The 26,692-nt window shown below is 38.6% G+C and overlaps 4 protein-coding genes across 7 annotated transcripts in view; 2 read left to right on the top strand and 2 right to left on the bottom strand.

The window, feature by feature from the left end:
* Positions 1–26,692, top strand: part of LOC119563294 — a 59,229-nt gene that overhangs the window by 1,988 nt on the left and 30,549 nt on the right. The window lies entirely within an intron of this gene.
* LOC119563309 lies at positions 21–26,692 on the bottom strand. Of its 2 annotated transcripts, XM_037876646.1 has the most exons (9): positions 26,612–26,692; positions 25,718–25,864; positions 5,916–6,436; positions 4,880–5,412; positions 2,782–3,375; positions 1,253–2,049; positions 993–1,198; positions 792–934; positions 21–732 (listed from the first exon to the last, which is right to left on the bottom strand). In XM_037876646.1, the coding sequence occupies exons 2-9, from the start codon at positions 25,767–25,769 to the stop codon at positions 180–182; spliced, it is 3,399 nt and encodes a 1,132-aa protein (XP_037732574.1). In that variant the 5' UTR covers positions 25,770–25,864; positions 26,612–26,692; the 3' UTR covers positions 21–179. The 2 variants fall into 2 exon arrangements, with proteins under 2 accessions (XP_037732574.1, XP_037732581.1); XM_037876653.1 differs by lacking the exon at positions 2,782–3,375.
* LOC119563324 (testis-specific serine/threonine-protein kinase 1) lies at positions 6,814–8,262 on the top strand. 2 transcript variants are annotated; one of them, XM_037876675.1, is made up of 3 exons: positions 6,814–6,831; positions 6,891–6,987; positions 7,050–8,262. In XM_037876675.1, the coding sequence occupies exon 3, from the start codon at positions 7,101–7,103 to the stop codon at positions 8,007–8,009; it is 909 nt and encodes a 302-aa protein (XP_037732603.1). In that variant the 5' UTR covers positions 6,814–6,831; positions 6,891–6,987; positions 7,050–7,100; the 3' UTR covers positions 8,010–8,262. The 2 variants fall into 2 exon arrangements, with proteins under 2 accessions (XP_037732603.1, XP_037732594.1); XM_037876666.1 differs by having other exon boundaries at positions 6,819–6,987.
* Positions 22,032–22,810, bottom strand: LOC119563347. The gene is made up of 2 exons (XM_037876697.1): positions 22,401–22,810; positions 22,032–22,337 (listed from the first exon to the last, which is right to left on the bottom strand). The coding sequence occupies exons 1-2, from the start codon at positions 22,786–22,788 to the stop codon at positions 22,288–22,290; spliced, it is 438 nt and encodes a 145-aa protein (XP_037732625.1). The 5' UTR covers positions 22,789–22,810; the 3' UTR covers positions 22,032–22,287.

Here is a 26,692-nt window from a genome sequence, read left to right as displayed (position 1 = left end):
TTTGTTACTTACTAGTCAGATTTTATTTCACTATAGCTATAGGTATGTATACAGTTGCATTTACAGCTAGCTATTTACAGTACTTGCTCGCTAAGAATAATTTAGGGATTATACAACCAACTCGCAGACGAATTTCTCATTACAAATATGGCAAGCTCTTCATAAATTCATCAGAATGCTCATTTGCTACTATTCTTGATGGGCATCAGTTGTCCGGTGTTTCCATCGGTTTTGATCTCAATCACTTCCAGCTTTTCTACGCTTACTTTTGTGGTTTCCCGACTCTGTTTCTCTGCTTCCTTTGTTTCCCTTAAGCTCTGTAGTTTATCCTCCTCTTCGCTGCTTTCCAGGGCCGTTGGTTCTGCTTCGAAATCAATTTCCTGATGCGGTTGTGGAGTGGAGGACACTACGATGGGTTTGAGAACATAGGATTGTGTGTCCTGGGTGCTTGTAGGAGCCATTATTGTTGTGGGTGCTGCTTGATCGTACGTATCATAGGTTCCACGCTCCGATATATCATCTATTTCATCGTCGATCAGTAGATTTCTCTCGGAGCTTTGCTCATACACCTGGGCATTAATTCCACTACCATGTTTGGGTTCAGGTTTATGATTTTTGGGCAGCGCAGGCGTGGATGGAGCTTCAACGGGTTTCTCCGCTTGTTCAGTGGCTTTGCGTTGCTTCTCCTGACGCATCTTTTCCTCCATTTCCTGGAACTTCATGGCCAGGTACCTTTAAAATACCGCCGATTAAATAATGATAACTATTGGAGATCTTTGTAATTGTCTTACTTATCCACAATGGGTCCGTTGTAATCCTCGGGAAACTTCGGATTGAAAGGCAGTATGTACTTGTAAAGTCGCTCGTTTAGAACATAAAGCTGCGCGGTCGTCGAGCATTTGACATTGAACCACCAGTCGCAGGTCAAGGCAATCTTTAAAAGATATTATTTAAGTATAGAGCATTAAAGCATGGTATTTTCTACAGTTTACCTGGCTGAATATAGTTCCATTGGGACAAAGAAAAGATGCCTTTCCGCCGTTGAGATCGCAATAGTGCCAGACTTGGCAATTGGTCTCTGGATCGCCAAAGAATCCCTTGTATCGTTGCTTGGTGCACTCAAAACTTGTTTGAGGAATCTCCGCATAGTTGGGATAATCGATGCCAGGTCTTCCTGTACTTGGTCCAGGATGCTTATCTATAAGATTTTGAAAATTAAATATTAAATCTTATTCAATAAAAAGCTACTTACTTGGTCCCTTGGCCTTGGCAACCGCCTCTTTGTCCTCTTCGGATTGAGAATGATGCTCCTCTTCGCTACCCGTATTGTAATCGTAGTCCTGGGAACTGGGCTTGTGCTCCTCGTGATGCTGCGGAGGATTGGCCACAATGGTTTGGGTTTGCTTTAGGTTCTGGAGTATGCGAATCAATGTTTTGATGGAATTGTCGATATTATCGGGTGTTAAAGTTTGTGGCAGATGATTGCTGGCCTGAAGCTTATGAAGAATTTCGGCCAGCGATGAGGTGCGGATATCTGGTAGCTGATCCTCATCCTCTGGTCTAAATGCCGGCGTTAATGGAGGTCGCTCGTGGGCGTATTTAAAAACGGGTTTTAGTTTAATGGGCGTTACCGTAGAGGGTTCCCTATGTGGTAACTCTGGGTGCTGGGCACTGGGAGGCTTTCCGGAAACATAGACATATTTCGGCGTAATCTCTACCGTGTGACTTGGAGTGGGCGGCCCCGCTGGCGAGGGCGTGGTCACATAAATGGGACGCCTGGTGGCCTTGTAATTATGCACTGGCTGCAAACGCAGTGTGGGCTGATGGTTATAGAGAATCGGAGGACGCGATGTGGAAATTTCAGGATGCATTTGTGGCGCCGGTTGATGCTCGATATGTGGAGCTGTTGTGGTCACCAGGATGTAAGCATGCTGCGGTGGCTGATGGGCCGAGGGACGCTCATGCTGGGAATGCTGCTGCTGCTCCTCATCCAACGATTGCCTGGGTCCATCTATCAGATAGTCAATAAACTGCGGCGGTGATGGGGAACTAAAAAGATTATGATATTTAAAGGGGGTTCTTATGGGGCACTTCATTACTGAAAAGTAAAAGTTATTGCGGTCGATAGGTTTTAATGGTAACTGTATTTCAAAGCGATTAATGGTTTTTGAATGAGGAATGTAATTATTGCTTTCTTTTCATATCAACTATTGTTTATATTTTCCTGAGTACTGGTACTAGTATACCATTTTATTTAATTTTTCAATCGCTTAATTACTTCTTTTTAATCAATTTATTCAAATTGGCAAATTTAATAAAATAACTATATTCTTTTATCATATTCAGTCCTAATATTTTAAGGGTCTACCCAAATCAAAATAATGCCACAAACTAATTGGCTTTAAATTCAAAATGAAAGGCCTAAGAATTTTAAGGTAATTAGTAAAACATAAAAATGTATAGAGAAATATTATAATTTATGCTAAACCTGTTGTATCGGGGAAAGGGGACTCCCATGAGAACATACTGTATCACAACAAACAATTATAGTTCTTAGTGCGTCAGAAAACCCGTTCCATACTAACCTAATCTATTCCTATTAATACATTTAATATTCAAAGCATTTGGTGTACCCGTGGCCACTTAATATAAAAAAAATAATTAAAAATAATGGTATGACGCATATTTCTTTATATATCATCCTTAAATAAGATTGATCATTGCATATAGTAACATGTAAACTGCCTTACTCCTGCTCCTCTCCCCAAGTGGATAACTTACCCAAGCGGCTCATCCTTTGCAAACTCAAGTCGCGGCGGCTGTGCCTGCGACTCGGACTGATATTGCGACTGGGAATGCGACTGCTCTTGGACGTGGGCCATGAGGGCGCGCAGCGGGATGTGCAGCACCTGTTGGCCAGCAGTCGCATCCGGTCTTACGTAGAGGGCATCGTACTTGTTCGGGTGATGGGTCTTGGTCTGGGGATGATGGGGATGCAGATGGGTGTGTTGTTGTTGTGGCTGGTGGCTGCCGGCCAGTGTATTGCTTTGTGCCGGCACCACCGGATGTGAAAAGTCGTAATGCTGCTGCTGCTGCTGCAGATGCTGATGTTGCTGATGTTTTTGCTGTTTCATGCGCTGTTGTAAGTAAAGCACATATTTCTCCTGCGGCGTCATATGCGGATGCTGCTGATGAGGATGCGGATGATGGCCACCAACACTAGTCGTGGGCGGGGCCATGTTGAAGTAACTTTCGTACTTACTTACATGCCCAAATGTCGGCGATTTTTGATGTATTATCAATGCGTTTTTAGTGGATGGTGTGGCGGGAGCTGCTGCGCTCGAATCGGCCACCGAGACGGAAGCGTAGCCAATGCTGTGGGAGGAGTGTCATCATGCAAAGCAGTTAGGGATTCGGTTCTAACCAAAAATGCCATGAGGGTACTGAGCATCGATTTCAATTTATTTCGCATTTTTTAAGATTATATATATTTTTGTATGAGAATGAAAAAGGTTTTAACTTGTATAAGAAAGTTCTGACGGAATAAACCAATACGGCAATAATTGTTTTACTCTAAAGCCCTTAAATTTGATCTTTTTCATGAAACACATATTTCTAAAGCCAAAAAGAATCTTGTAACTGCCTAATGTGCATTATTTTTAGAATCGAGGATGAGTATCGTTTCAAAATTCCTAAAAATAAGTCTGAACATTAAGAAACCAGGTTTAAGTCAAAGCCCGCGTTAAATAGTGTTTGCTTAAATATTTTAAATTCAAAAGCAAGTGTGAACGTATGGCATGGTGGTTGTAAAAATCTTCGCTGATTGGCTGTTTTTCCATTTCCCATCCCTCATATTATAACAATGTTGTACGACAGATTTTTGACCTGAGCCCGCTGGCTATTTATGACATGAATTTGCAATTTGACAATTACTACAAGAGCATGTGGAGAGATACACGAGACACTGGCCAGGTCGATTCTCAGCCCACGTTTGCCCATTGGCAGTGCCTCCTGCCGAACATCGAACATTGAACGGCAATTGGAGACGCAATCTCGTTGTCGTCATGGATCTTACGTCACCACTGCAGTGGCAGAGATGCCGACGAAGTGGAAGACCGGATTCGGAGTTGGAGTTGGAGAAGAGCGGACGGAGTCGGAGATTGGAATGGATTGGGTCCGGTGCATTAAATGCAATTGATTTTTCTGCCCAAGGCCAATTGCATGCAACAGTATCCGTTTCAGACGACGGAATCCCAGATTCAGTTCAATATATGCAGTTTAAACCGATATATTTTAAAGTTTCCGTTGCGTTTTGCATGGATAAATGTTCGAGTTTTAAATTGGAGCAAATAAATGGGCTTTGTTTTGTTGTTACATCTATGAAGTATTTTTTTGATTTCTTACTATATTTATGGTTTTACATTTAGATATTTAAAAACTCATATGTGGGGCTCAATGTCTTGTACTCTATGTTTACTAATTTCATCCCTTAGTTTAGATTCGATGAAAAATTTATCCAAACACATTGTTTTGAAAGGTCTGTTAAGATTAGTCAAATAGAATGTATGAAATGCTGTAAAGGGCATGGTGGGATAATTGTTTCGGTGGCTCAAGTAATGTTTTTTCCAAGGTACCGATGACATGAATCTTTTTTAGAGGCAGCTACAGTGGCAACATTTTTAATTTGTATTCTACATGCGATATTGCATTTGCTAGTGGAACACCTCACGATATGTAAGTGGGCGTGTTGTGAGAACTGCTAATCAAGCGAATGATTTGGGTATGCCATGAGATCAGAGCTTGACTTACATTTGAGCTTTCGGAACAGAGTGTTGATTTTTTTTTGGGTCTAAGTTTCACATGTGACATCCAATCTTACCTTGGATTGTTTTGCACTTGCTGGTGCTGTTGCTCCTCCACCGCCTCCTCCTCTTCGGCGCCATGATCCTCCTGCTGCTCCTCCACCTTCTCTTCTTTTCCCAACTCCTCATCAGATGATGATGAAGGCTGCCCCGCTGAGGCAACAGCTCCGGCTGCATAATCCGTAACGATTTGTGTTTGATGGGAATTTTTATAGACAATTTCTGGCTGCTTCAGGTTGTAATTGATGGTATTGGTGGAGCCCGGCTTGCTGCCGCTGCTCACTGGCGTATAAATAATGGGTATAAACTGTCCCGGCAATGTGTTCTGCGCTGTAAATGGCGTTAAATTGATTTTTGATTGTTTGCCTCGCTGGCGCTGCGACTGGGATGATGCCACCAATCCCGGTGATAGTATCTCAAATTGTTGTGGTTGTTGCTGTTGCTGCTGGTGGTGCAAGAGGAGGTGCTGCTGCTGCTGAGGATGCTGTGGATGCTGCAGTTGCTCCTTGGGTGACGGCGGCAGCGGCGGAAAATGCTGCACCGTCTTGTGCTGCGTGCGTGTAAATTATGAATTACGTGATTATTTATGCTTATTTATGACCCATGAAATCAATTGTAATGAAGAAGGATGGAAGAAGATCGAAGTGCATTTTGAATACCCTCGAAGATGGTTTTATGGGTTATGAAGTTTTGTAAGGCAAAGATTCATTTGACATTTTCGTTTCAATTGGTTTAAGTGTTCACTTCGCTTTCTATCTTAACACGATTGTTAGCTATTTATTATTAAATAATTTGGAAAATTAAAGAACAAAAGTAATATATTGTATTATATTTCCTAAATTGTTTCCCTTAAAAATGTATAATTTTATAACTCAAGAAGGGTTCGAAATTATACAACGATAGTTTCTAATTATTAAAAAATAGCATAGCTAAATTTGTATAAAAATATTTAAAACCCATTGTTTGTATACAATTTTGTATATATTTCTTAATGCCAAATGACTCCCCAAAACGATATACCCCTAATAAGGGTACTGCTATTCAAATACTTGCCTTGTGCGTCGGGTTCAACGGCTTATAGGCAATAAAAGTGGCACCCGAATCGGTTATTGCCGTCTGCTCCTTGACATGACCAGGTGGCGGATGTGGGGGCGCATGGGGATGCTGATGCTGGTGGCCCCCAATGGCCAGTGAGTGGTACACCTCGCCTGCTCCCGACTGATAGTGCGGCAGTGGTGGCGGATGAGGGGGTCCCTGGTGATGGTGAGGATGGTGCTTGTGCTGCGGCATGTAGGCCACCGGCACTGGTATCCTTCCTGGTCCTGGCGGTGGTGCCTGCAGCTGTGCCCCGCCAGCCGATGACGAGTGCTTCGTTGCATACTGCTGATTGATGGGCAACTCGGGGGCGGGCAGATAGAAGGCCATATAGGGTATCAGTCGTCGAGTCCGCTCCGAGGCACTCAGATCAGAGTCGCCAATGCCACTGTTGTTCTGGCTGCCTCGGAGATTTCCATTGATTTGAGGGGTTTCAGGAACTGTGCCAGTGGCTTGGAGAAAGGGAAACAGGCTGGCAACTGTAATATAGAAATATTTGGTTTTAGGTATGTTAGTTCTGAAAAAATAAAGATTTTAGCTTAATTTATTAACTATTTACTTTTGTATTTGATAATGGAACTTAAGTTTATAAACGTGTTGAATTACTTTATGAGTTTTGTATACAAACGTAAAAAAAAGGTGCAGACATAAGAAAAAAGATTTTTATTTTTCCTTAAACAAATTTTTTTTCTTGAGTTTTAGCTTTGTTTATAATATACACAAAACATCAACAAAAAAAAACAGATTCCAGTGTAAATTTGCTCTAATTCTAGTAACCATTTTTTTTTTCAAAGATTTCTGGTCACCCCTGAAATGTTTGAAATTTCATTATTATATTTTACAGCCCTCAGTAGCATGTGCTTGTTCGGTCAAAGTAAATTTTCACACGTATCTAAGCTACACTCTTTTTATATTTCTTTCACTCTTCATAAGGTTTGTAGGTTTTGTCAAAATTTCTGGACTTGAATTTAGAAACTTAAATACACAAAGTGGCAATAAATTATAGTTTGTGAAATTAACCAACTTAAGGGTAAGTATCTCCGCAATCTAAAGTAAAACCATTTATTAAAGCCAATACACCAAACCGCCTAGTTGGTAAAACTTGAAAAATTACACTACACGCACGCCGGGGACTCCATAGCCATGTCCAAATATACCTCCAGCTCTGGGAGTCGCCAGTTGAGTACACGCAACTCGGACGTGGATGCACTGGCTCAGCGGGGCTACAATGTGGGTCACAAGATCGGCGAGGGATCCTATGCCACGGTTATAACAGCCGGCTATGCCGATGACACCGGACACGGAGTCCATTTGGCTTGCAAGATCATCGACAAGGCAAAGGCCCCCACCGACTTCGTCAATAAGTTCTTTCCGCGCGAACTGGAGATCCTCACCAAGATCGATCATTCCAACATCATTCAGATCCATAGCATCCTGCAGCGCGGTCCGAAGATATTCATCTTTATGCGCTATGCGGAGAATGGAGATTTGCTGTCGCACATCAAGAAGACGGGTCCCATCGATGAGAAGCAGTCGAAGATCTGGTTCTTACAGATGTCCAAGGCATTGAAGTATCTGCACAATCTGGACATTGCGCATCGGGATCTCAAGTGCGAGAATATTCTGCTTTCCAAGCGGCTCAACATCAAGCTGGCCGACTTTGGATTCGCTCGCTATTGCCGCGACGATAATGGCCGGGAGTTGAAATCGGAGACGTATTGCGGATCGGCAGCCTATGCCGCACCTGAGGTCGTTTGTGGACGACCCTATGACCCGAAACTGGCGGATGCCTGGTCCTTGGGTGTCATTCTGTTCATCATGATGAATGCCAAGATGCCGTTCGATGACAGCAACTTAACCAAATTGCTGGAGGATCAGCGCAATCGCAAGTTTGCCTTCCGCCGGAAGCTGCAGGAATTGATCTCGGCCCAGGCCAAGGCCACTGTTTCGGTGCTTTTGGAGCCGGAGGCCCATGCCCGCTGGAATCTGCGCGAGATCCTCAACTGCGCCTGGCTGCGATCCGCCGAGGACTCTCAGCCCTCCACTCCCTAAAATGTATTGGTCTGAAGACTGTAATTCTAAGTGGTTCCGTTGCCTACGTCATAGAGCCACAGGAACCACCGATCATCGGCAGTCTAATCCTCAGTGCGGGCGTTGATTTCACAGAAAGGTGTAAATTACGATGGTATCACAGAAATTCACTGGTATTTTCTAGATAGAGATATCCATCACTATCTGGAACGCATATCCCACATTTTAATTTTGTATGGTATTAATAAAAACCAAATGGCAATCTGTTTTTGGATATAATTGCTTTCAATTAACTAAATGATTTAGTTAGGCAAGTTGTTTAAAAATATTTTAACTGATTCCTAGCTGTCTAGTTAAATTTGTTTTCACTCATATACGAAAATTTCTTTTAGACATTAACTGTATTAAATCCATTCAATATTGTGCAATCGATGCAAACCTTACAATTAAACGAATTGGCTGCAGCAGAAACCCAGACCCAACGAAGCCAAACCACAGAAACCAAGCGGCGCTGTCATAACCGTAAAAGAAAAAAAACTATTATAAAATAGCATTAGGTAAATTTTCAAACAAATTTTTCTTGCTTCTTTCCCCACTGCATATGGGCAACAGCAGTTTGTTTATCGTGTGCCTTGTTGGCCACACTCTCCGCTTCTGTTGGCCGTGTTTAGTGAGCCGTGGCAGTCGGCAGAGGCACAAAAAGCCCCGATGAGAGGAGACCCACAGCCCCAGATGACAGTAAGAAGAAAGACGCCAGTGATGCGCCGCTGATTTTTAGATAGGGCAATGGATAAGATTCGGAGACTGGATTAAAACAAATAGTAAACTAAGACCACTGGAGGTAGAAGAAAGTACAAACTAAAAATATTTTTAATATATAATGTAGAAGGCGCATAAAATGTAAATTTTCTAGTCAAAAACACCGCTCTAAAGTTGCAATCTACTTTCAACTAGTTCCAAAATAATACATTTTAGTATTTATTTGAGGTGGTTGTTTTATGGTTGTTGCCTTTTAAAGTGTGTTTTTATGTCTTCGATAGTAAATCACAAATGAGTTGCTTTGAAGATTATTTAAATAGCTAATGAATAGCTTTAAGCAAGTTAAATAAGGTAACTTCATTTAGCAAAATATGTTATAATCTGTGTGATAATAAATTCTGTAGTCACATTTAAAATAATTATTTTGCAGTAGATCCCAAAATTGGGCATGATCAACCATGAATTCGTGTCAGATTAATTATGTCAAAGAATTGTTTTTAGAAAGGACTAGCCTTAAAGCCATCAAAATGTGTTATAATTTGGGGGAATTAATTTTGGGTTAGTCTTGTTTAAGCCGTGCCATGTGACCAATCACTGTGGAACATAAGTAATTGTGTGATTTGCTCGTTTCGCCATTCCCGGCCTGTTTGGATTGGATTGGTTTGGCTTGGCCTGGCCTGGCCTCGCATATTCGTGTCCTGTGCGGCATGTGTTGCAAGTTGCCATGCCGACCAGCAATCTGCAGACTTTGGGAGTCGAACCCCCCCACGACAGTCGCACAATAAGTGTCCGAAAGTTCGAGCCAAATCAGAGCTGTGGGGCAGATAATTTGCATTGGAGAGCGGGTCGGGCTTAAGTGGCAACTTAGATGCAAGAAAGGTCTTGTTGTTGCATGTGTGACACCAGAAATGGGGAGCAGAGTGTGTACCCACTGTTCAGTGTTGCCACCCTCAGCATTGATGGGAATTATCTTGGTAATTGCACAGGGTTTCGCTTTGAATAAATAGTCTAAAATGTGGGTTTTACTTTCTTTTATCGTATATATTTTTATATTCACACTTGAAAAATATTATATAATGAGAAGTGTTGTAAATAACTTAAAATGTAATATTAAATTATTTTCTACTTTTATTTTGTACCTTTCCTGGACTAAACTGTGTCGATTCCCATCCCTAGTTTAAACAAAAACTCCATCGTTATTTGATCTCTCAGTATGTCATAGCCCGGTTCGTTTGCCAGTTTGTTGTTTTCTTTATTGTCTAAAAGAGTTTTCATTTTACGACTCTTTTCATGTGTTTGCCAGGTATAGTCTCCACTCCGCACACCTGTGCGTATGCGTAATGCAATTTTGCATTAATTAATATAGGTTGTCTGTGTGCTTGCATCCCGCCTGCGGGGCACTAAAATGTTTTGCGATGGCTCATCTGCCATCTGGCTGTGGCCAATTTCCAGCCAGGAGTCGCTCCCAAGTGGCTCGTATGGAATTAATTTTGGGGCAACGTGTCAGATTTATGCTGTTGTCCCCGGCAGTTGTCTTTGTCCCTCCTCTTCGATGCTGGGGCTTATTAGATCTGCCTTTCAACTTCCTGTTGCTGGGTATAAATCCTTTGAAAAATGTTGTATTTGACTCTCGCATATTGCTAATAATTTTCTTGGACTAGGCTTTGGGATTTGCGATGGAATCAAGTCACAAATGGAATTGTCAATCGCACACTGAGGGGAAGAATTGGTCTAAAATTAAGATTAATTGTCGATTCAGTATGGTTTGTTTTCAGAAACCTACTTAACAATGGAACGAAAGTTGATGTCTTCGAATGCACCCTTAATATATGAATTTAATGATTACTTGGGAAAAAATAATAAACACTTCAAAATATTCTTAACTTTTTGAGAAAAAACATTTCATAATATAATTTTTAATTTATATTTTCTAATATTCTGTCTTAATAATTTTGATGTTCTTTAAGAACATATTCTTAACATTAAGTTATATTTCTCAAGCGGAGGCTTTCGCGTGTTAATATAATTACAGACCGACTCGAAGTCATTACAAAAACCAGACTTATGTGACTGCTTTTTTTTGCTTGCCCGACGGTCTACAATCGAAGTCTTTTTTTCATCTGAAAATTACTCAATGCAAAAAAGTTTCCCAGGCCGGCTAATATAATTGTTTTGTTTCTTCAATGGCTTTTTTAGCCGTCAAAAAAATCACGCAATGTGAGCCAAAGTAGAAGGAGGAAGTGCCTATCCTAAATAAACTTGTCATGGCCAATGGCACACCCTCAATGCTTTTTCAATTACAAAATAAATATAGGGGAGTGCGGCGGCAGAATGTTGAAAATGCAATTAGGCAGCCGCGAAAACAAATAAACGCAGGCAACAAAAGTTTGAGAATGATTTCTGATGGAAGGAGAAGAATGGTCAGGAGATTTCCCACCGAGCGACCCCTTAGGGGATTCGACTTGTTATCGTTGTCATTTGCGGATGCCACTCTACCGAAATTCGCACATTTGAACCCGTGGGTTTTTAGCTGTTTTGCCCAGTTGTCAGTTGGTTTATGGCCAAAACACATTAAGCGAACCGCATAAAAACATTTTAGCCGCAGTCACAGTCGCTGTTTTCGGACACCCCTCACCCACCGAAATTCTAGTTCATTTCAAGAGAAGCGCTCCAAAAATGTTTGTGGTCGAAATCAGAGAGACGGTGTATACCAGGTACAGATACAGATACGGATACTGATACTGATCAGGCCATATTTGCCAAGCACTTTTGCATGTATTTTGCATAAAATTTGCAAATGATTTGTTGAGCGCTTCTTATTTTGTGCAATTTTGATGCGATTTCTGGTGGGTGAGATAATGGTGGGGATACAGGGGATACAGGTGGACCAGACATGGAGTACTCACCTGCGATTGGGTTAATTCACTCGCCCCGGAGCCAAACATTTCACGCTTTTTTGACATTTCTGGCGCATAATTTGATTAGATTTCGATACGACAAGCGAATTGTTTTGGTCACTCGGTTTTTGGAGGAAGTGGGGAACGTTTTTGGAGTGCTGTTCTATCCTCTGTCCGCTGGTGGATTGTTTTCTAATTTGATTTGATTTGATTTCGGCCAGTGTTTTGTGGCCGGCCCCTGGAATGTGCGTTGTGCTGTGCGTCGCTCAAATGCAATTAAATGCAAATTTATTGCGTAAATATTTACTTGAGCGTGAATGAATTTTAATTTTGTCATCGGCTCGACGACCATTTCCATTTACCGTTTGGCCACCCATTTCTAATTTTTCGCCGGTTGTTTTGAAATGCTTGTGGCCATCGCATCATCAACATCATCATCATCATCAGCTGCCTGAGGTTAGCGAATTTTGCACGACGCTAACTGATTTGACTGATTTGGATTTGAGTTTGGATTTGGGTTCGGATCCCCCTGGTCCGATTATTGTGCCACTCGCGGCCCGCGACTCCAAATTATAATGGCCGAAAACGATACCACTCGCGCCTTTGGCCATTTATGGTCCAAATTGTAAAGTCGCCCATGTAAGCCATAAACTTTAGCCATAAACCCCACATCTGTAAAGCGGGCATTACACGAGCCACGGGTCCAAGAAGTCAAGCTCAAATTGCTGGCTGTCCGGGGAAAAAAAAGGCACACGGCCTCCGATTTGCCTTCACTTACATTTTTGGCCAGAAGACAAATTATAGAGGCCGTAAAATGCAATAAGCCAATCACATAGTTTCGGGTGGTCCAAATATTAGCCAACTAAAGTGCGAACCAAATTGCTACTTCTGTTTTTTATGTGACTAGGCTTTTGAACGATCTCCTTCCCATTGGTAAATAGTACAAAAAATTTAATTACCTATCAAATTTGTTGGAGTTTAGTAGGAAGTAAAACATACCTGTAGTGTTGGAAAGATAGATTTTAAATTTGCCAGAGCGCAACAAGATTTAAGTAAAAATATTATTTTAGTCAAGAAAGAGTCCTGGGGTTTGTTGTATAATAGTTTCGTTACATTTTTTTCCCACGTCTAATCGATTAAAAACCTAATTTATTTTGGTTCACACTAATAGGATCTAAGTGAAATGTTAACTTCGTTCTAGCCACACCAATTGTGGGTAATTCGCCATTTGCAGCCGTTCACACCCCAAATGCAGTCTCAGAAACTGCCCACAATGGCTAATGTCGATTGGTATTATTTATAACCAATTGTTTCTTTTTATGCACGACCTTTAATCGGCATTCCGGTAAATACGCTGAGAACTTGTCTAATCCATATATCAAATGCTCAGAGCCGATCGAATTAACTTTCAGTTAGAACAAACATCCGCTTGGGGCGAAGCTGTATCTTGATCAGCGGACTTTGACTTACAAATTTGTATTAAATAATACAGAAATTTAGACTTTTTTGTTGAGCTTATATTGTTATTTGCCACGTTTTCCGCTCGTCGGTGACGACAATTGCGACAGAAACAGAAAAGTGAATGGGTTTTCCTACCATTCCTCCAAATCGGCTATCGCGGTACGTTTGCAAATGTCGCAATCTGGCACTGGCACCCATTATAAGGAGTTGAACTGTTTGTTGACGTTTAACGGACAGCACAGAAAACAAAAAAAAAAAAATAAACCGCCCAGTGAATAAACATGGAAAAACACTCCCCTCTTTGTGCATCAAATCAAACTGCGTTCATCAAAGTCAAAACCGTCGATTGCGTTGTTAACAGGAGGACTGCCGAATTGGTTTGCCAATCACCAAGTCCACCAGTTACGGTTGAAACCATACCATCTAGCCAAAGATTCAGTTCCTTTTTTTAAATTTACATCCAAAAATGGCATACAATTTAAAATCAACTACTTAAGTTTAAGGATAATAACGCAAGTATTGAAAAGGGCCGGATTTTCGAGATCCTGTCAAAGTCTTTGTTAGCTTCTGTTCGAAAACGTTAAGCCCCAGTTAAACTTATCGTAAAAGCTAATCAGTTTTCTAGCCTCCTTTAATTTATTAAAACTAGAATCAATGACAGAGTAATATAAATCCTTTCGAATTTTAACCTCTTGAATAAATTAAAAACAAGGAGAGATAGTCGAAATGCATTGGGCTAAACTCCAACTGTTGGCAATTTATATCCATGTCGTGTTTTAAACTCCTCCACGTTCACCTTCACTTCAGTTTCAGGCGTCCAGCGATCCATGGAAATGTTTTGCAAAGTAATTGTTATCATTGGCCGACCGTTAATTGTATGGAAATGGAAAATGATTGTTACACTTTCTGCCTGCATTTAGTAAACAAAAAAATTCGCAAACTCACTCCACCTCCTCCAACGGTCAGTTGCATCTCATTATAGGATTTACATTTCACGGCCAGGTTGGCAACAGAAATAACTCTGCAAAGTGCTTCCTCATATACAAAAGTGTTTCCTCAAATGGGAATTGGAAATGTAATTGGTTTTTTCCTTTTGCCGGCATTAATTTTAGTGCCTTGCCATTTACAGTTTGGTCTTAATTTACTTTTATTGATTAATCGTTCGATTTGAAAAATCAAAGCAAAGGTTCGGAATAAATGACCAACAGGTGGGTGAATTTATTGTGTTTTTTTCATACCCCAATTAACATAAATAAGAACATTTTAGATAAAGATTTTCATTGTCAATTTACGAGTCTGTGAAGTGTGTTGAACAATTTACTAGTATCCGGTTAAAGATATAAAGTTTTACGATTATTTATGTTGGTTTTTTTAAACAAACGATGGACTGTTAATATTGTCTGTTATGAACTTAACATTTTTATAAAATAGAGTCGAAACTATAAAAATATAATTAAAAAAAAAAAACTTTGAAACTTATTTATTAAATATTTTATATTATTGGCTAATTCTTTTTGCCTAATATGCAATTATCTAAATGTATAGCCCCAAGGCTGCCCAAAATGGAAGCAATAAATTTGTCTCTCACACATTCTCCAGACAATCACATTGCCTCCGTTTATTCGGTGACCCCAGCTCTTGAGAGGGTCAAGCTAGTCTGCTTAGAAAAAAGACCCACATCCCACTGTGGTCTGCGGGGCGTTTGGATCACGTTTCGAGGGGCGTTTGGCTTGACCCGGCGACAATCGCCACAGATCCGAAATTATTTATGAAGGCTTTCTCGAAAACAATCGCAATAGTTAAGGGGTTCTGGCCTCATTGCGATAATTGTGTAATGAAATTCTATAAAACAATGCAGAAATATACATTCAATGTTTGCCATTGAAAAGTGATTACGCAAATTAAATGTAATTTATTTGTGCATGCAAAAAAAGTAAAAGCCACGGCAAATGGCTCGAAGCTGATTGTTATCACTCGGAGCTCGAAGCTCAGCCAAGCCAGGCAAAACAAATTTAAATATAATTCACTTACAACCAACAAAAGCCGCGAACAAAACTCATAAAAGCCAGAAACGGAAAAACGGTAACATTGCATAAATTGAACAACAAACTGCACAACTTCAATTTAATGTTTTATGGCTACGGTTCCGATCGATTTGCGGTGCTACAGAAATCGAGCGATCGATCTATGGTTAGAAATCGATCTGCTCGGCAAGGTCGCCCAGCTGCCGATGGCTGCTAAATGTGGTTCGCCACTCGCAGTTCTATAATAGATCCGCCAGCGATTCCCCAGAATTTTTCATCTGCACCATGAGAATTACAAAGAATACAAAAACAGCGTTCAAAAAGTTGTATTTTTCATTAGAAGTTTTCCAGATATATTTGATTTGCAACTTGACACACATCCTATCAGAACTATACTACCCCCAGCAAGTTAATACAAAATTGCGGTTTTAATTATTAATGGTTTGATGATTTGTGTCTGCTTGTTTGTTCTCATAGAACACGGTCAAATAGTATCTTATAGAAGGCGGAAATTGGGTGCTGAGGTTAGGTTGTTGAAATCAAAAGCATTGAGAACATGACGAGGCCGCCGCCACAACCATTACTAAATGGCAATTAATCCCGACCCACAGACAGAATTAATCGGTAACTACTAGAATTAGTTGCCTTTGTGGTTCGTTGTTTTGTGTTGATCGAAACCAGTGCAAATGGGACAGGAAAAAAAACAAAGAAACTTAAAAAAGTAAATCTTGTTAATTAGACCGTCGCTAGTCACGTTTGTGGGTTTCTTTTGGAGGCCCCGCTGGGTTGGGCTGACCAATGAATATCTATAACTAATATGGTTCCACTCGGAAGGCATTGAATGTCATAATCTGTAGCACGAACTTGCAACAAGCGTGCTTAAACAAAAGGTAAACATTGATGGGTGATTAATACCAACAGAAAAAGGAACTATAGTTTAACAAGAAAAACAAATCATTTGGGTTTCGTTGGATAGTTAAGGTACATATACAAACTAAATAATTAATAAAATGAAATTTTTCTTAAAATTAGTCTTCGAGTAACCAAGTATACTTTTTTATTAATCATTAATTAATTTCTAATATCATGTATATTACCTAAATATGCTTTTAATCGCCATTAAGTTTTTTTCCAAAAATAAAGTCAAAAACAAAACAAAACCAGTCACAATGTATTTCTTGAAATTCGCATAGCTTAAAACGTATTTATCATACTCATCTAAAAAAATAGACAAGCGATTAAGCAGCCGAATTTCTACGTAGTCAGGGTTAAAGCGGGAAGCTATTAATACTATTTATCTCGGGGATTCCCTTGGCAATAAAATTTTAAAGTGTTTTTGGGTTGTGCGTAAGCGAATTAAAGAACCACAAGTGCTCTGTGACCCATGACCCAAAACGGCCAAGGCGAATGCCAATGACCAACACGAAATGACCGCACGAAAAAAATACTGACCCTGTGCACTTTTCGCCCGAGTTTGCCCTGTGAAAAACGTGAAAATCTCCCGCAGACAATGGAGAAGTATGGAATTTCAACTGACTCATAGACAGTCCATAAATAGTAGTTACAAAAAATTTGACAACATTTTTTAGCGGTCTATGTGAAACACTTTAATTAATTGCTCTTGCATTCAGGTGCAGTTTATATAACATTTGAAACCTACCCATTTTTGGTAGGTTTTTGCGTTCTTTGGTTAGCCAAATATCGGAATCGTTGCTGCTGTTATTTTTTTTTTAGTTTTCCTCCTAAACTATGGCTCATGCCAAGCGATTGTTGTCTCAACTAGCCAAATTAATTGGCTTAATTTGGAAGCTTAGCCTGGCTGGCAGTCTGATTTTTTTCTAAGGTGTTAACAATCGTGTTTGCATGCTGGTTTATTGCCAAACAACCAAAACATTTTTTCGGCTATTTTAGAACTTGAATGGGTGGCCAGTCACCCAGAAATCCAAAAGGCGAGAGCAAAAACTGCTTGGCTAATCCAATAATCCGTACATAATAATTAGCTTATCCAATCAGCGACCTTCAACTTCATCAATTAGTTGATAAATATGCATTGGCCACTGGCCAGTTTTAATTGTAGCTTATTAATATAAATGTTGGTAACTTTACAGCACGAAATCACCCCATTTCAAACTCATTTTATTAATTACATGGTAGCGTTTCTTCCAGGGAAATACACTGATTTATCCTGAGGTCAGTGAAAGAGGTCAGTTGAGTTTTGATTTGGGCCTAATTGGGTTAATTTATAACCCGCTGAAAGAAGCCGAACAGTAAAAGTGTCTATAAATATTCACCCGCAAACCACAAGATTAACCTTGACTATCGCCGTAGACAAATGAGTAACATCCACAAATTAGTGACTTTAGGAGATTTATTACCACCTTATAAATCCAAGTCGAGTAAATAATATCAGAGTCACAAAACTGAAACACCGAAACTATTAGGTTAAACTAGATCAGTATCACATTTGTTCTACTTTGGCTTTGGTTTTTATTTTCTGACAGTTTGAAATCGAAAATGAAATATTAGTCAATCCTGCAGCTAAATTGGATTTCTTTAAAGATACAACTTTGGTCTATATTCCCATATAGCAGTTGGCGTGTCCAATTCGTCATGTGCAATGCAACGGAAAATGTAATTGAAAATTGCCACAACACCTTGATTTGATTTTCCTGCTTCAGTTTAAGACTTTGAATTTTGTGTTGGTAATGTGATGACTCAATGTATCAGTCATCATCAAATAAATTCTTAATTTTTTCAGTTGTGAATCATAAAAGTTATTTTTTTCCATTCCACGTTTAAGACATTTTTTGTTTGTTTTATATTTCCTTGAATATTTAAAAATATTTCTGATTAAAACTCACCTTTTTTGAATTTTAAATTGTTAATTATGGCTTAATCCAATTAACATTTATGTTTAAATCAATTTAAAAATTTATAAAAGGCGTTCTTTGAAGAAACATGCATATTATACAGCGTTTTTCTAGTGACGAAGTCAATTGACGGTTTAAAAATGTGTTTAGTATCACAGAGGTTTTTATTATCTTAATTAAAAGGTTGTAAAGCAGGGAAGAAATATCAGATCCTATACAGTACGTATTTTTAACTGGCATCACCTGGCAACTCTAATTTTAAGATTACTTTGAAAAGCAGTTTATATTACTAATTACTAAACCCCATGAGTAATTTGCAGACCAGTAACTGAGACATTCTGTATTTTGTGAGCCTATAAAACTAAGCTTTAGGCATTTTTAAATTACGTTCACTTTTTCACCGAGGAAGAGTACAATCGCTTATCCGACGAATGAAAGGAAATTCCACGTTCGATTGAGCCTGTTCCATCCCCGAGTCGCATCCCGAATGATGTGCTTATTGTATATAATTTATTAGCAATAAGGCAAACGATTTCAGTTATTCAGCTATTTTGTGCAATCGGACGCAACAAGTGCACTTGGCTATCGAGACGGGTTCAGTTGCTTTTAGCCATATTTGTCAACCCTCCGATTTCTGCTTGTCTCTAAGCCAAGTAATTTCATCTATGCAGGTGGTATGGTTTTTAAAGTCATGCGGCTTTAATTTAACACGCGCCACTTGGCCCACAAATATTTGTTACAGGGAGCTGTTGAAACTTTCACTGTGGTGGGCCAACTAGTTCATATATCACTTGCTTGGTAATTAGACCACTAATTAAGGCCCGAATGCCAACACTTCTTGGCCCAAAAAAGAGCTGGGTGGTGCACAATTTTACTAAACTGAACCGAAACTTTAACAACAAGGCCCAATTATGTCATGCTGTCAACTGTCATCAGGTGAATGAAAAATGTACATATATAAGCATCTTAAGACGCTGGGTGGGTTGATTGTGATACACTTTCAAAAACATACACATAAAACAAATTTATTTTATAAAGTTTTGGCAACCTAAACATAATTTAATATTTAAAAAAATTATAAAATGTTTTTAAGCTCTTCTTTCTCTAGATTAGCATCACCTCTTAAAATAAATCCTGTCAGTCAAAAATTATGCAAGTGTCATATGGCCTTTAGTGTTTCCTGAAGTCAACTAGGTGCGTAGTATCGATAGGAATTAGGAAGAATTCAATTCTATGAAATTTTTATACTATTCAATATTGTTTACCATCTGCCAGAGTATCATTTACTTCGTTTTGCCAAAATCAACTTGGTTTCCCATTCCAGTTACGCACGAGCCCGTCATCACTGCACTAAGTACATCAGCAATTTCTGAGTTGGCTCTAGGCTCAGTTACAGTTACAACGTCAACTAACAATAACAATGGAATGTCTCTTACCAAATGCGGCATTTTGTTGGCATTACACATCATCTACGGCCACCCCACCTTACTCCACTTCACTTACTCGTTTTAATAATCACGAAAAACATCGTCTCATGTGTTGACATTTTTCATTTAAGACTTTATTTGGCCAAAAGGCTTCGTGTAGTTGCCAAAAAAACACGAGGATGGGGGTAAATAATAATAACAAAATGCGTGTAATAACCGAAAAATATTCACACAGTTTACACCTAAGCTCTGGTTTTTTCTCTCTACTCCATGCTGGCTTTATTCAAGGCATCTGCTCATGCAATTTTTTCGCTTCTTATATTTTGTGGCTTTTGCTTTTAGCCCAGTTTTTACGGTCGTGTGAGGTAATTTAGGACTTGGCTTGGAATCACAGCAGGTATGCCCATTCAATGTTTTGGTTATTATTCAATGTGCCACATCTCAGCGATTCAAACTGAAATAGTTGTTAAAATAAATTGGGCAGAGAATTAAAAATAATTATAACACTTCAACAGATTCATAAAAATTGATAGTCAATTTCATAGCACCAAATATAGACAAATGTGGTTGAAACTGCTTTCAAAATCGATTTTTATGGCAAAACTTCCATTTAGAACGGTTTTGTCGTTATGAGTTTCTTTGAATATATAAATAAATATCTTGTTATGGTCAATGGTACATTAGTAAAATTATGATTTTAGTTAATGAAATCGCTTTTAAGATATTAAATCTATTTGCAGATAGTTAGCAAAATTCAAAACACTATTGTGTTTCCGATTAAAATAATACCATTTTTTTCACATATTTATTAATTTAGTAGCCTTTTAATTACATGTTTAAATTAAAAGCCAATGCCATTTGATATGTTAATCCTCGAAATATTCCACAAAATATGTTGTGCATAATTTTTGTTACACTCCAATTTTCTTTGAATTTAAATCAGCCAAGCGCTTAATTTTCCCCTGAAGTATTTTATTTGTTTTGGATTTTCTTATGCAATTTTCATTTGCGAATTTACTGTGAACGTAAGTGTAACACGTGAACCTTTTTTGTTTGTTAATTAGAGAGCGAAACAAATGAGTTTTTGAATATGCTCTGCTTGACTTTCAAATTTTGTCATTAGTCGAGATGAGACAATCAAGACTTAATGACCTCAAGACATCAAAGCAAAATTGAAAACAAATTCTTGACACCGGTTTGTTACCCCCGCACAGTGGAAAAGGCCAAAAACGGGACCGTCGAAATATTGGTTAGAGGGAGATCTATAAATCAATTAAGTTATTATCGAAGGCGTCGAACAAGGCGTTGAGCTTGTTTCGGCTGTGGAAAATCTGCATTCGTTGGCTTAGTATAGTAATAGTATGCATGTCTTCCGCCTGTGAAAAGGCACTTGACTTGCAGTTCGCTCCTCGGACAAGTTGATAACTATTCGGTTCGGCATGGGATTGTGTAAACTTGCCAACGGCCATAAAACAATCAAATTCATTGGGTGAAAAGTGGATGAGAGACTTTGAGAGCGAGAAACTTTACAAGAAATGCAAATCTACATGAAAATGGAAACAAGAAAGGAGGAGGCGGAGGCTTTAGGGAATAAAATTCCGAATACCCTTGGTAGAGATTTATTGCTGTGATGAAACTTTTACAATGTAATCCTTATCTGAAAGTAAAAAGGATTTTTTTTTTATTGATACTTAAGAACCAATTGTCTTATTTAAAAATAAATTATTTATATAAAACTTTATTTTTCTCGAGTGCCGATTAACATTTCTGGGATAGATTAAGTTCCTGTTAAAAAAAATTGGTTTTCTCGAGCGCCAATATAAGAGCTTATTTTAACAAGGACTTGCAATCTATTTCTCGATTAGGTAAGTTAAAGACAAGTATAAAACACTGATTCTTAACTATTTCGAACAGATAGCTATCGGGGACTTTGACAGGGACTCGAGAAACCGGCCTAACTAGTCGAATTTTTCACTAAACAGCCTTTAAATATTTTAATTACCTATTTTGCTAGAAAACGAATGATACCCTCTGCTAGGGTATAATAAACAGTAACCTGGGTAGTTCAAATGAAAGCAAATCTGTGGGCTGGAACTGCAACCTGGACAGATTTCGATGGGGACTCTGAGGAAAATGTTGCAACCAGCTCGCTCGGACATCGCGTAATTGCGAAATTGCCCCGAGGACATTGGCGCTGCGGAGTTTCTTTGTGGCCGGCTGGCTGCTCAAATGAGTTTTTGCATATTGCAAATGCAAAATTTTTCCTTAATTAAATCCGATCAATCGCGGCCAATCAGGAAACGATTGGTGGAAGCGTGGTCGCTGGAAAAGCCAGACAACATTGAACTTGAATCGCTGGCCAAAGTGGCTGCGTAAAAGTTGTGCAACTTGTTGTTGGCTAGTAAAAAACATTAAAGACATGATTGCAACACATCTGTGAGACAGCTTTGCTTTTATTTTCATTTATTTTATTTCTTTTTTTTATGTTGGTGGTTGCACAGCAAATCCTGTTTTTCGTCAAGGCGCTCCAAAATAAGTGGGTTAAATTGCATTTAGGGAACCAATAGTTCATGTTATGTCCGGTTTAAGAAAAACTTGGTTTCAGTTGTTGGGTTAAAACCAGTGGTCTTATTAAAATTAAAACAGTTTTATTTTTAACTTTTGTGTACCTATTTTTGAATTTTGTCAGATAGTTGATTGAATTCTGTTTATTTCAATTCGATTATAAGGGACACAACCTTTTTAGGTCAGATCATTCCTTAATTTGCAAATATTACATTTATTTAAAAACATTTTTTTCTCAGTTTGTTATTTTACAGTCACGATAAGTAATAATACAATAAAAGGGACCTTACAATTCCTTAACCAACTGGTCGCTCAACGCATTCGCCAATCGCAAAAAAGGAGTATGCTAAATCAGAAAATAAAATCAATCAGTGAACCATCTTTTCATAGTGCCTTATATGTCACTTACGTCTTTCGTTAGTGCAAATATGGTTGCGCATTTCGCATTCATTGCTAAAGGTTATATACTCCTCCTGGAAGATTTGCGCACACACGGGATCATAGACATCCGCACAGACCTTGGTGCAATGCGGCTTGCAAATTTCCTGGGTGGTTTCGACCAGCTCCGATTTATTACTATTTTTTCTGGCACACTGCTCCACCTTCAGCAGACACCTGTTGTGAAACACGTGGCAACGTTCGTCGGCCATGGCCCAAACCAACTCCTTCTCATCCGAGCATTTGTACTGCACATTGCACCGGAAGAGGTCACTCTGGCCTTGGGCTTTGATGCCTCCCAAGTAAAATAACACGAAGGCCGAAGCCAAGGTCAATCCCAGTTTGCTACTTCCGTGCATCTCATTCGCTGATTATAGAATCGAAACTGAGGCTTAGAGAACCAGTGCTGTGAATATTTATACAATTCACGCCCACAATTCTCATTTTAACCTGCTTGAAATGGTCTAGGGTCATTTGACCCCCAATGGATATAAAAAACTTTGTGATTTTTAAATGTTTTCGAAAGAAAGGAGATTTTCTGGATATAATATAACCATTAATAAGATAAACCACATTATAAATTCTTCTTCAAGAAAGAGTTGGGTTTGGCTTGTATTTAAGTATTTAATTAAAATAAATAATTTACGACAAGTCTTAATGAACCTTTGAAATAGTTTTGAACTCTATTAAAATCGAAATATTATGTATATACATTGTTGAATGTTAAAAGGTCACATGGGTGTTAAGAAGTCTTTGTAGTTATTTATTTTGTTTAACATTTTTTAATTGCTAACAAAATGAATTGCGGGTTAAAACCAGCTTATTGTGGTGTAGCGTAGCACAGATCTGATATTTTTATAGCCCGCAATTGAGATGTAAGATAAGCAAAAGCTCTCTGACTTGCTAAATATTCTTGGAAATATTCATATTCACGATTATAAGCTTAAAACTGAGATATAAGGGATTGCATTATAAAAAGGTATTTAATTGATTGATATGTTCGTCACAAAGTGTATACGTAGAACAAAAATTAAAGTGTTGTACAAAAGAGTATAACTTTTGCTGTGAAAAACATATAAATACCTTATTAAATAACTTTGGTTATCTAAAAAAAAAACATTGCCAAAGCATCTGGTTGCCATTGACAATAGGTACGAACTTTTTATATTCCCCTTTGTTTCTGGTTATATAAAAGTATTTAAATGATTTTTGTTATTTAGAAGTTTTATTGTTTTTGCTTATACGTCACTTGGCTTTAACTAACGAGGGTTAAGCATGCCAGTAGCTTCACTCCATTCGGCTCTCGAAAGTGGCTCAAACAGATCAGGCTCGGCTCGGAGCACCGACTGCTTTCTATCCATTTGAACATCTTATTATGTCAATTATCCAATTGCTAATAAAGTCCACGTACGCTGCTGACCCGCAAGTTGTGGATCGGCGATCAGTGAAATGTAAACGGCCAAATGAGAAGCGAAACGAGAAATTCGCGTTAAATCCATTTCAGAGTCATTGACACAGACAGTGTCCGCCAACTTGTGGTTACATTTGGTTTTCCGTTTCTTTTTTTTTCGGCAAACATTTTACTTTTTCTTTTCACGCCCCAAACTCCCCCTCTTTTGTTTTTTTTTTTTTTTCATCCTCTCCATGTGGAAGTGAAAAATCTTGTTTTCCCGAGCATATACATACGTACATATATCCGCAGCTGGTTGTCTGTTGCCCCAAAGCAAATTTATGGACCTTCAAATTGTGGGCCTGCAACTATTAAGCACCGCAGAAAGTTGACAAAACTTGCAAATTATGTAAAATGCAAAACTGACTGCTGTTGGCTATTAGTGAACTTGGTCTGAATTTTGGATTTTTTTGGGTGTTAAATGAATGACGGTGATGACTGTAATTGGTTGTTGGCCATTAGGTAAGCCAAGTTGCTCATTTTTAGGAAGTTATTAACGTAATTGCTACGGGAAGTGTGTGTTTTATTTTAGGGATGGTAAATTTGTTTCTCATCCTCCATGGTGTTATGCAGTTGGGAATATTTCGGACGAACTTTGCCCGCTCCAGGTATTTTTATTTACATGGATGCAAATTCCGAAACATCTGCCTAATCTCCCACGAAGTCAGTGCCAGACAAATGCACACATTCCTTGCTCCACCGATGGAAAATTGCATTTTCCACTGCAAATGCCGCGCACTCGATGTGGAGCACGTTTACCTCAACTATGCCCCATGGCTTCGAACTTTGGATCCCTTGTGCCGAACTCCCCGCACTCCCTACACCCATTTTCCATCCCCAGGTTTTACTGGCGTCCAGTTTAGATATCCACTTGGCGCTGTAATGCACCGTCACCGAATGCCGTCAATGTTGATGGCGATAATAATTTGTATGCCATTCCATCAATACACAAGGCTTTCCATGGATTACTCTATCGTTTTAACAGTGGAACTGCCATTGTAATGGCCTTATTAATTGATTTAAATCAGTAATATGAAAGGATAGCTTTTTAATTGACCATGGCGCACAAGTTTATTATTATTATCAGATGTTTGTTTACTGCCAGTGCATTACAAAATGATATTTATAATATAACATTTCAATTGAATTTATGTAATATTATTTTTCAATACAAATTTGTAATGATCAATATTTTGTTTGCACCACCCAGTTAATATTTATTGCCATTAAATTGGTAGAGCAAATCTCCAATCATTGTAAAAATCCATATTTACAATAAAGTTCGATTTAATGTAATCAATGTCATAAACGTGAATGTTAAATGTTGGCATCCACTGTGCGGATTATCCGCAGAGCCTGACAGACGTGGACGAATCCGCGATGGATCGCTTCGCGTACTTTCGCTGCGATACACAAATATACATAAAACGCAACTTTGTGCACGTATTTGGGATTTGGGATTTTCGAATGCCGGACGGTGTCGCATCGTAAGGTATTTAAACTTCATTTTCATATTGTCAACAGGCAATTGATGGTCAAAGCCCCGTAGTGCAATGGTTGGCATTTCGTAAAGCAATGCATTTTAGGCTCACTGCATTTTGAGGGGGAGTTGTTGGTGGTGGATACAGGAATTGCATAAGCTGTATCAATTTTTTTTTTTTGGCAGGCTAACATAAAACGACATTTTTGTTTTTAGTGCAACACAAACGACCTTGCTCTCGTTCAATCACCCAAACTAAAGAAAAAAAGCGAAATGGAACCGAAAAACTGGTTTTTCTATCAATTCTAACTAAGTTTACTTAATGGTAAGACTGAGTAATTTAAAGATATCCACTTACCAAATGCCAATGGCAGAAGCCAGTCGCTCAATCTTCCCTTGGGGATCCGCATTTTATTCCTTTGATTCTCACACACTTTCAATTATTTTACTTCTGTTTTGTATTCCAGTTTGCTTAATGGCCTAGTGAAGCATATTTGTTAAACAACTGAAAGTATTTCACAGACGCCAAACAACATTTAATTAATTGACTTGATTTAACAACGACGACGAAAAACAAAAGATTTGCATAGAAAATATTTTAAGTATAATGTTCTAAGATAGGGGCGTTGTCTTCTTATCTTATGCATAAATTAGTCTGGTTTATAACGGTGACAGACCAAAGAATGCTTTTTGTTTTGAAAACATATTTTATTTCTTTTTATTGTACGTCATAAGAGGTTTGGGGAAACCTGTCTACGAAAGTGTTTAGGAAAGGTTTTCTTTTATTTTAGAGTGAAATCTTGAAAGATTTCAGCTAAGCCCCTATAAACACAGAAATCTTTTTTTTAGTGTGCAATATTTTCTACAGCCTATGCAGATCTCTCGTTTATCTCATTTTCAATAAATGGTTTTAAACTTTTTCTTTCACTTTTTCAAAGAAATTGGGGCACACATCTAGATACATTCGAGAGGGTCATTTGTTTTGTCACAATAAAGCTTTTTTCAACTTGTTCTACTTCACTTTTCATAAATTTCACAATTTATTTTGTGTCATTTTACACCATATGCAAATTTTGTATAAGAATTAAAATTTCGGGTTTTTAGCAAACTTTCACATGCCGAAATATTTATCAAATACCCAACGGGTTTATAATGATAACTAATATTGACAGTTCATAATTTTAACGATTGGTTGTTTTGTGGTTAAAATGAAAAACAAAGATTTGATTTTAATGATTTGTAACAAACGAACCGAAAAACGGTTATAAAAAACGGTGCTAAGACAGCGGAGTGCGCGAATTTTTTATACACGGAGCATGCGCAGCGTTCAAAT

Source organism: Drosophila subpulchrella, chromosome 3R, assembly GCF_014743375.2.
Source record: "Drosophila subpulchrella strain 33 F10 #4 breed RU33 chromosome 3R, RU_Dsub_v1.1 Primary Assembly, whole genome shotgun sequence".
NCBI lineage: Eukaryota > Metazoa > Arthropoda > Insecta > Diptera > Drosophilidae > Drosophila > Drosophila subpulchrella.
The sequence above is the reverse complement of the archived record's forward strand: the minus strand, read 5'-3'. Positions and strand labels throughout refer to the sequence as shown.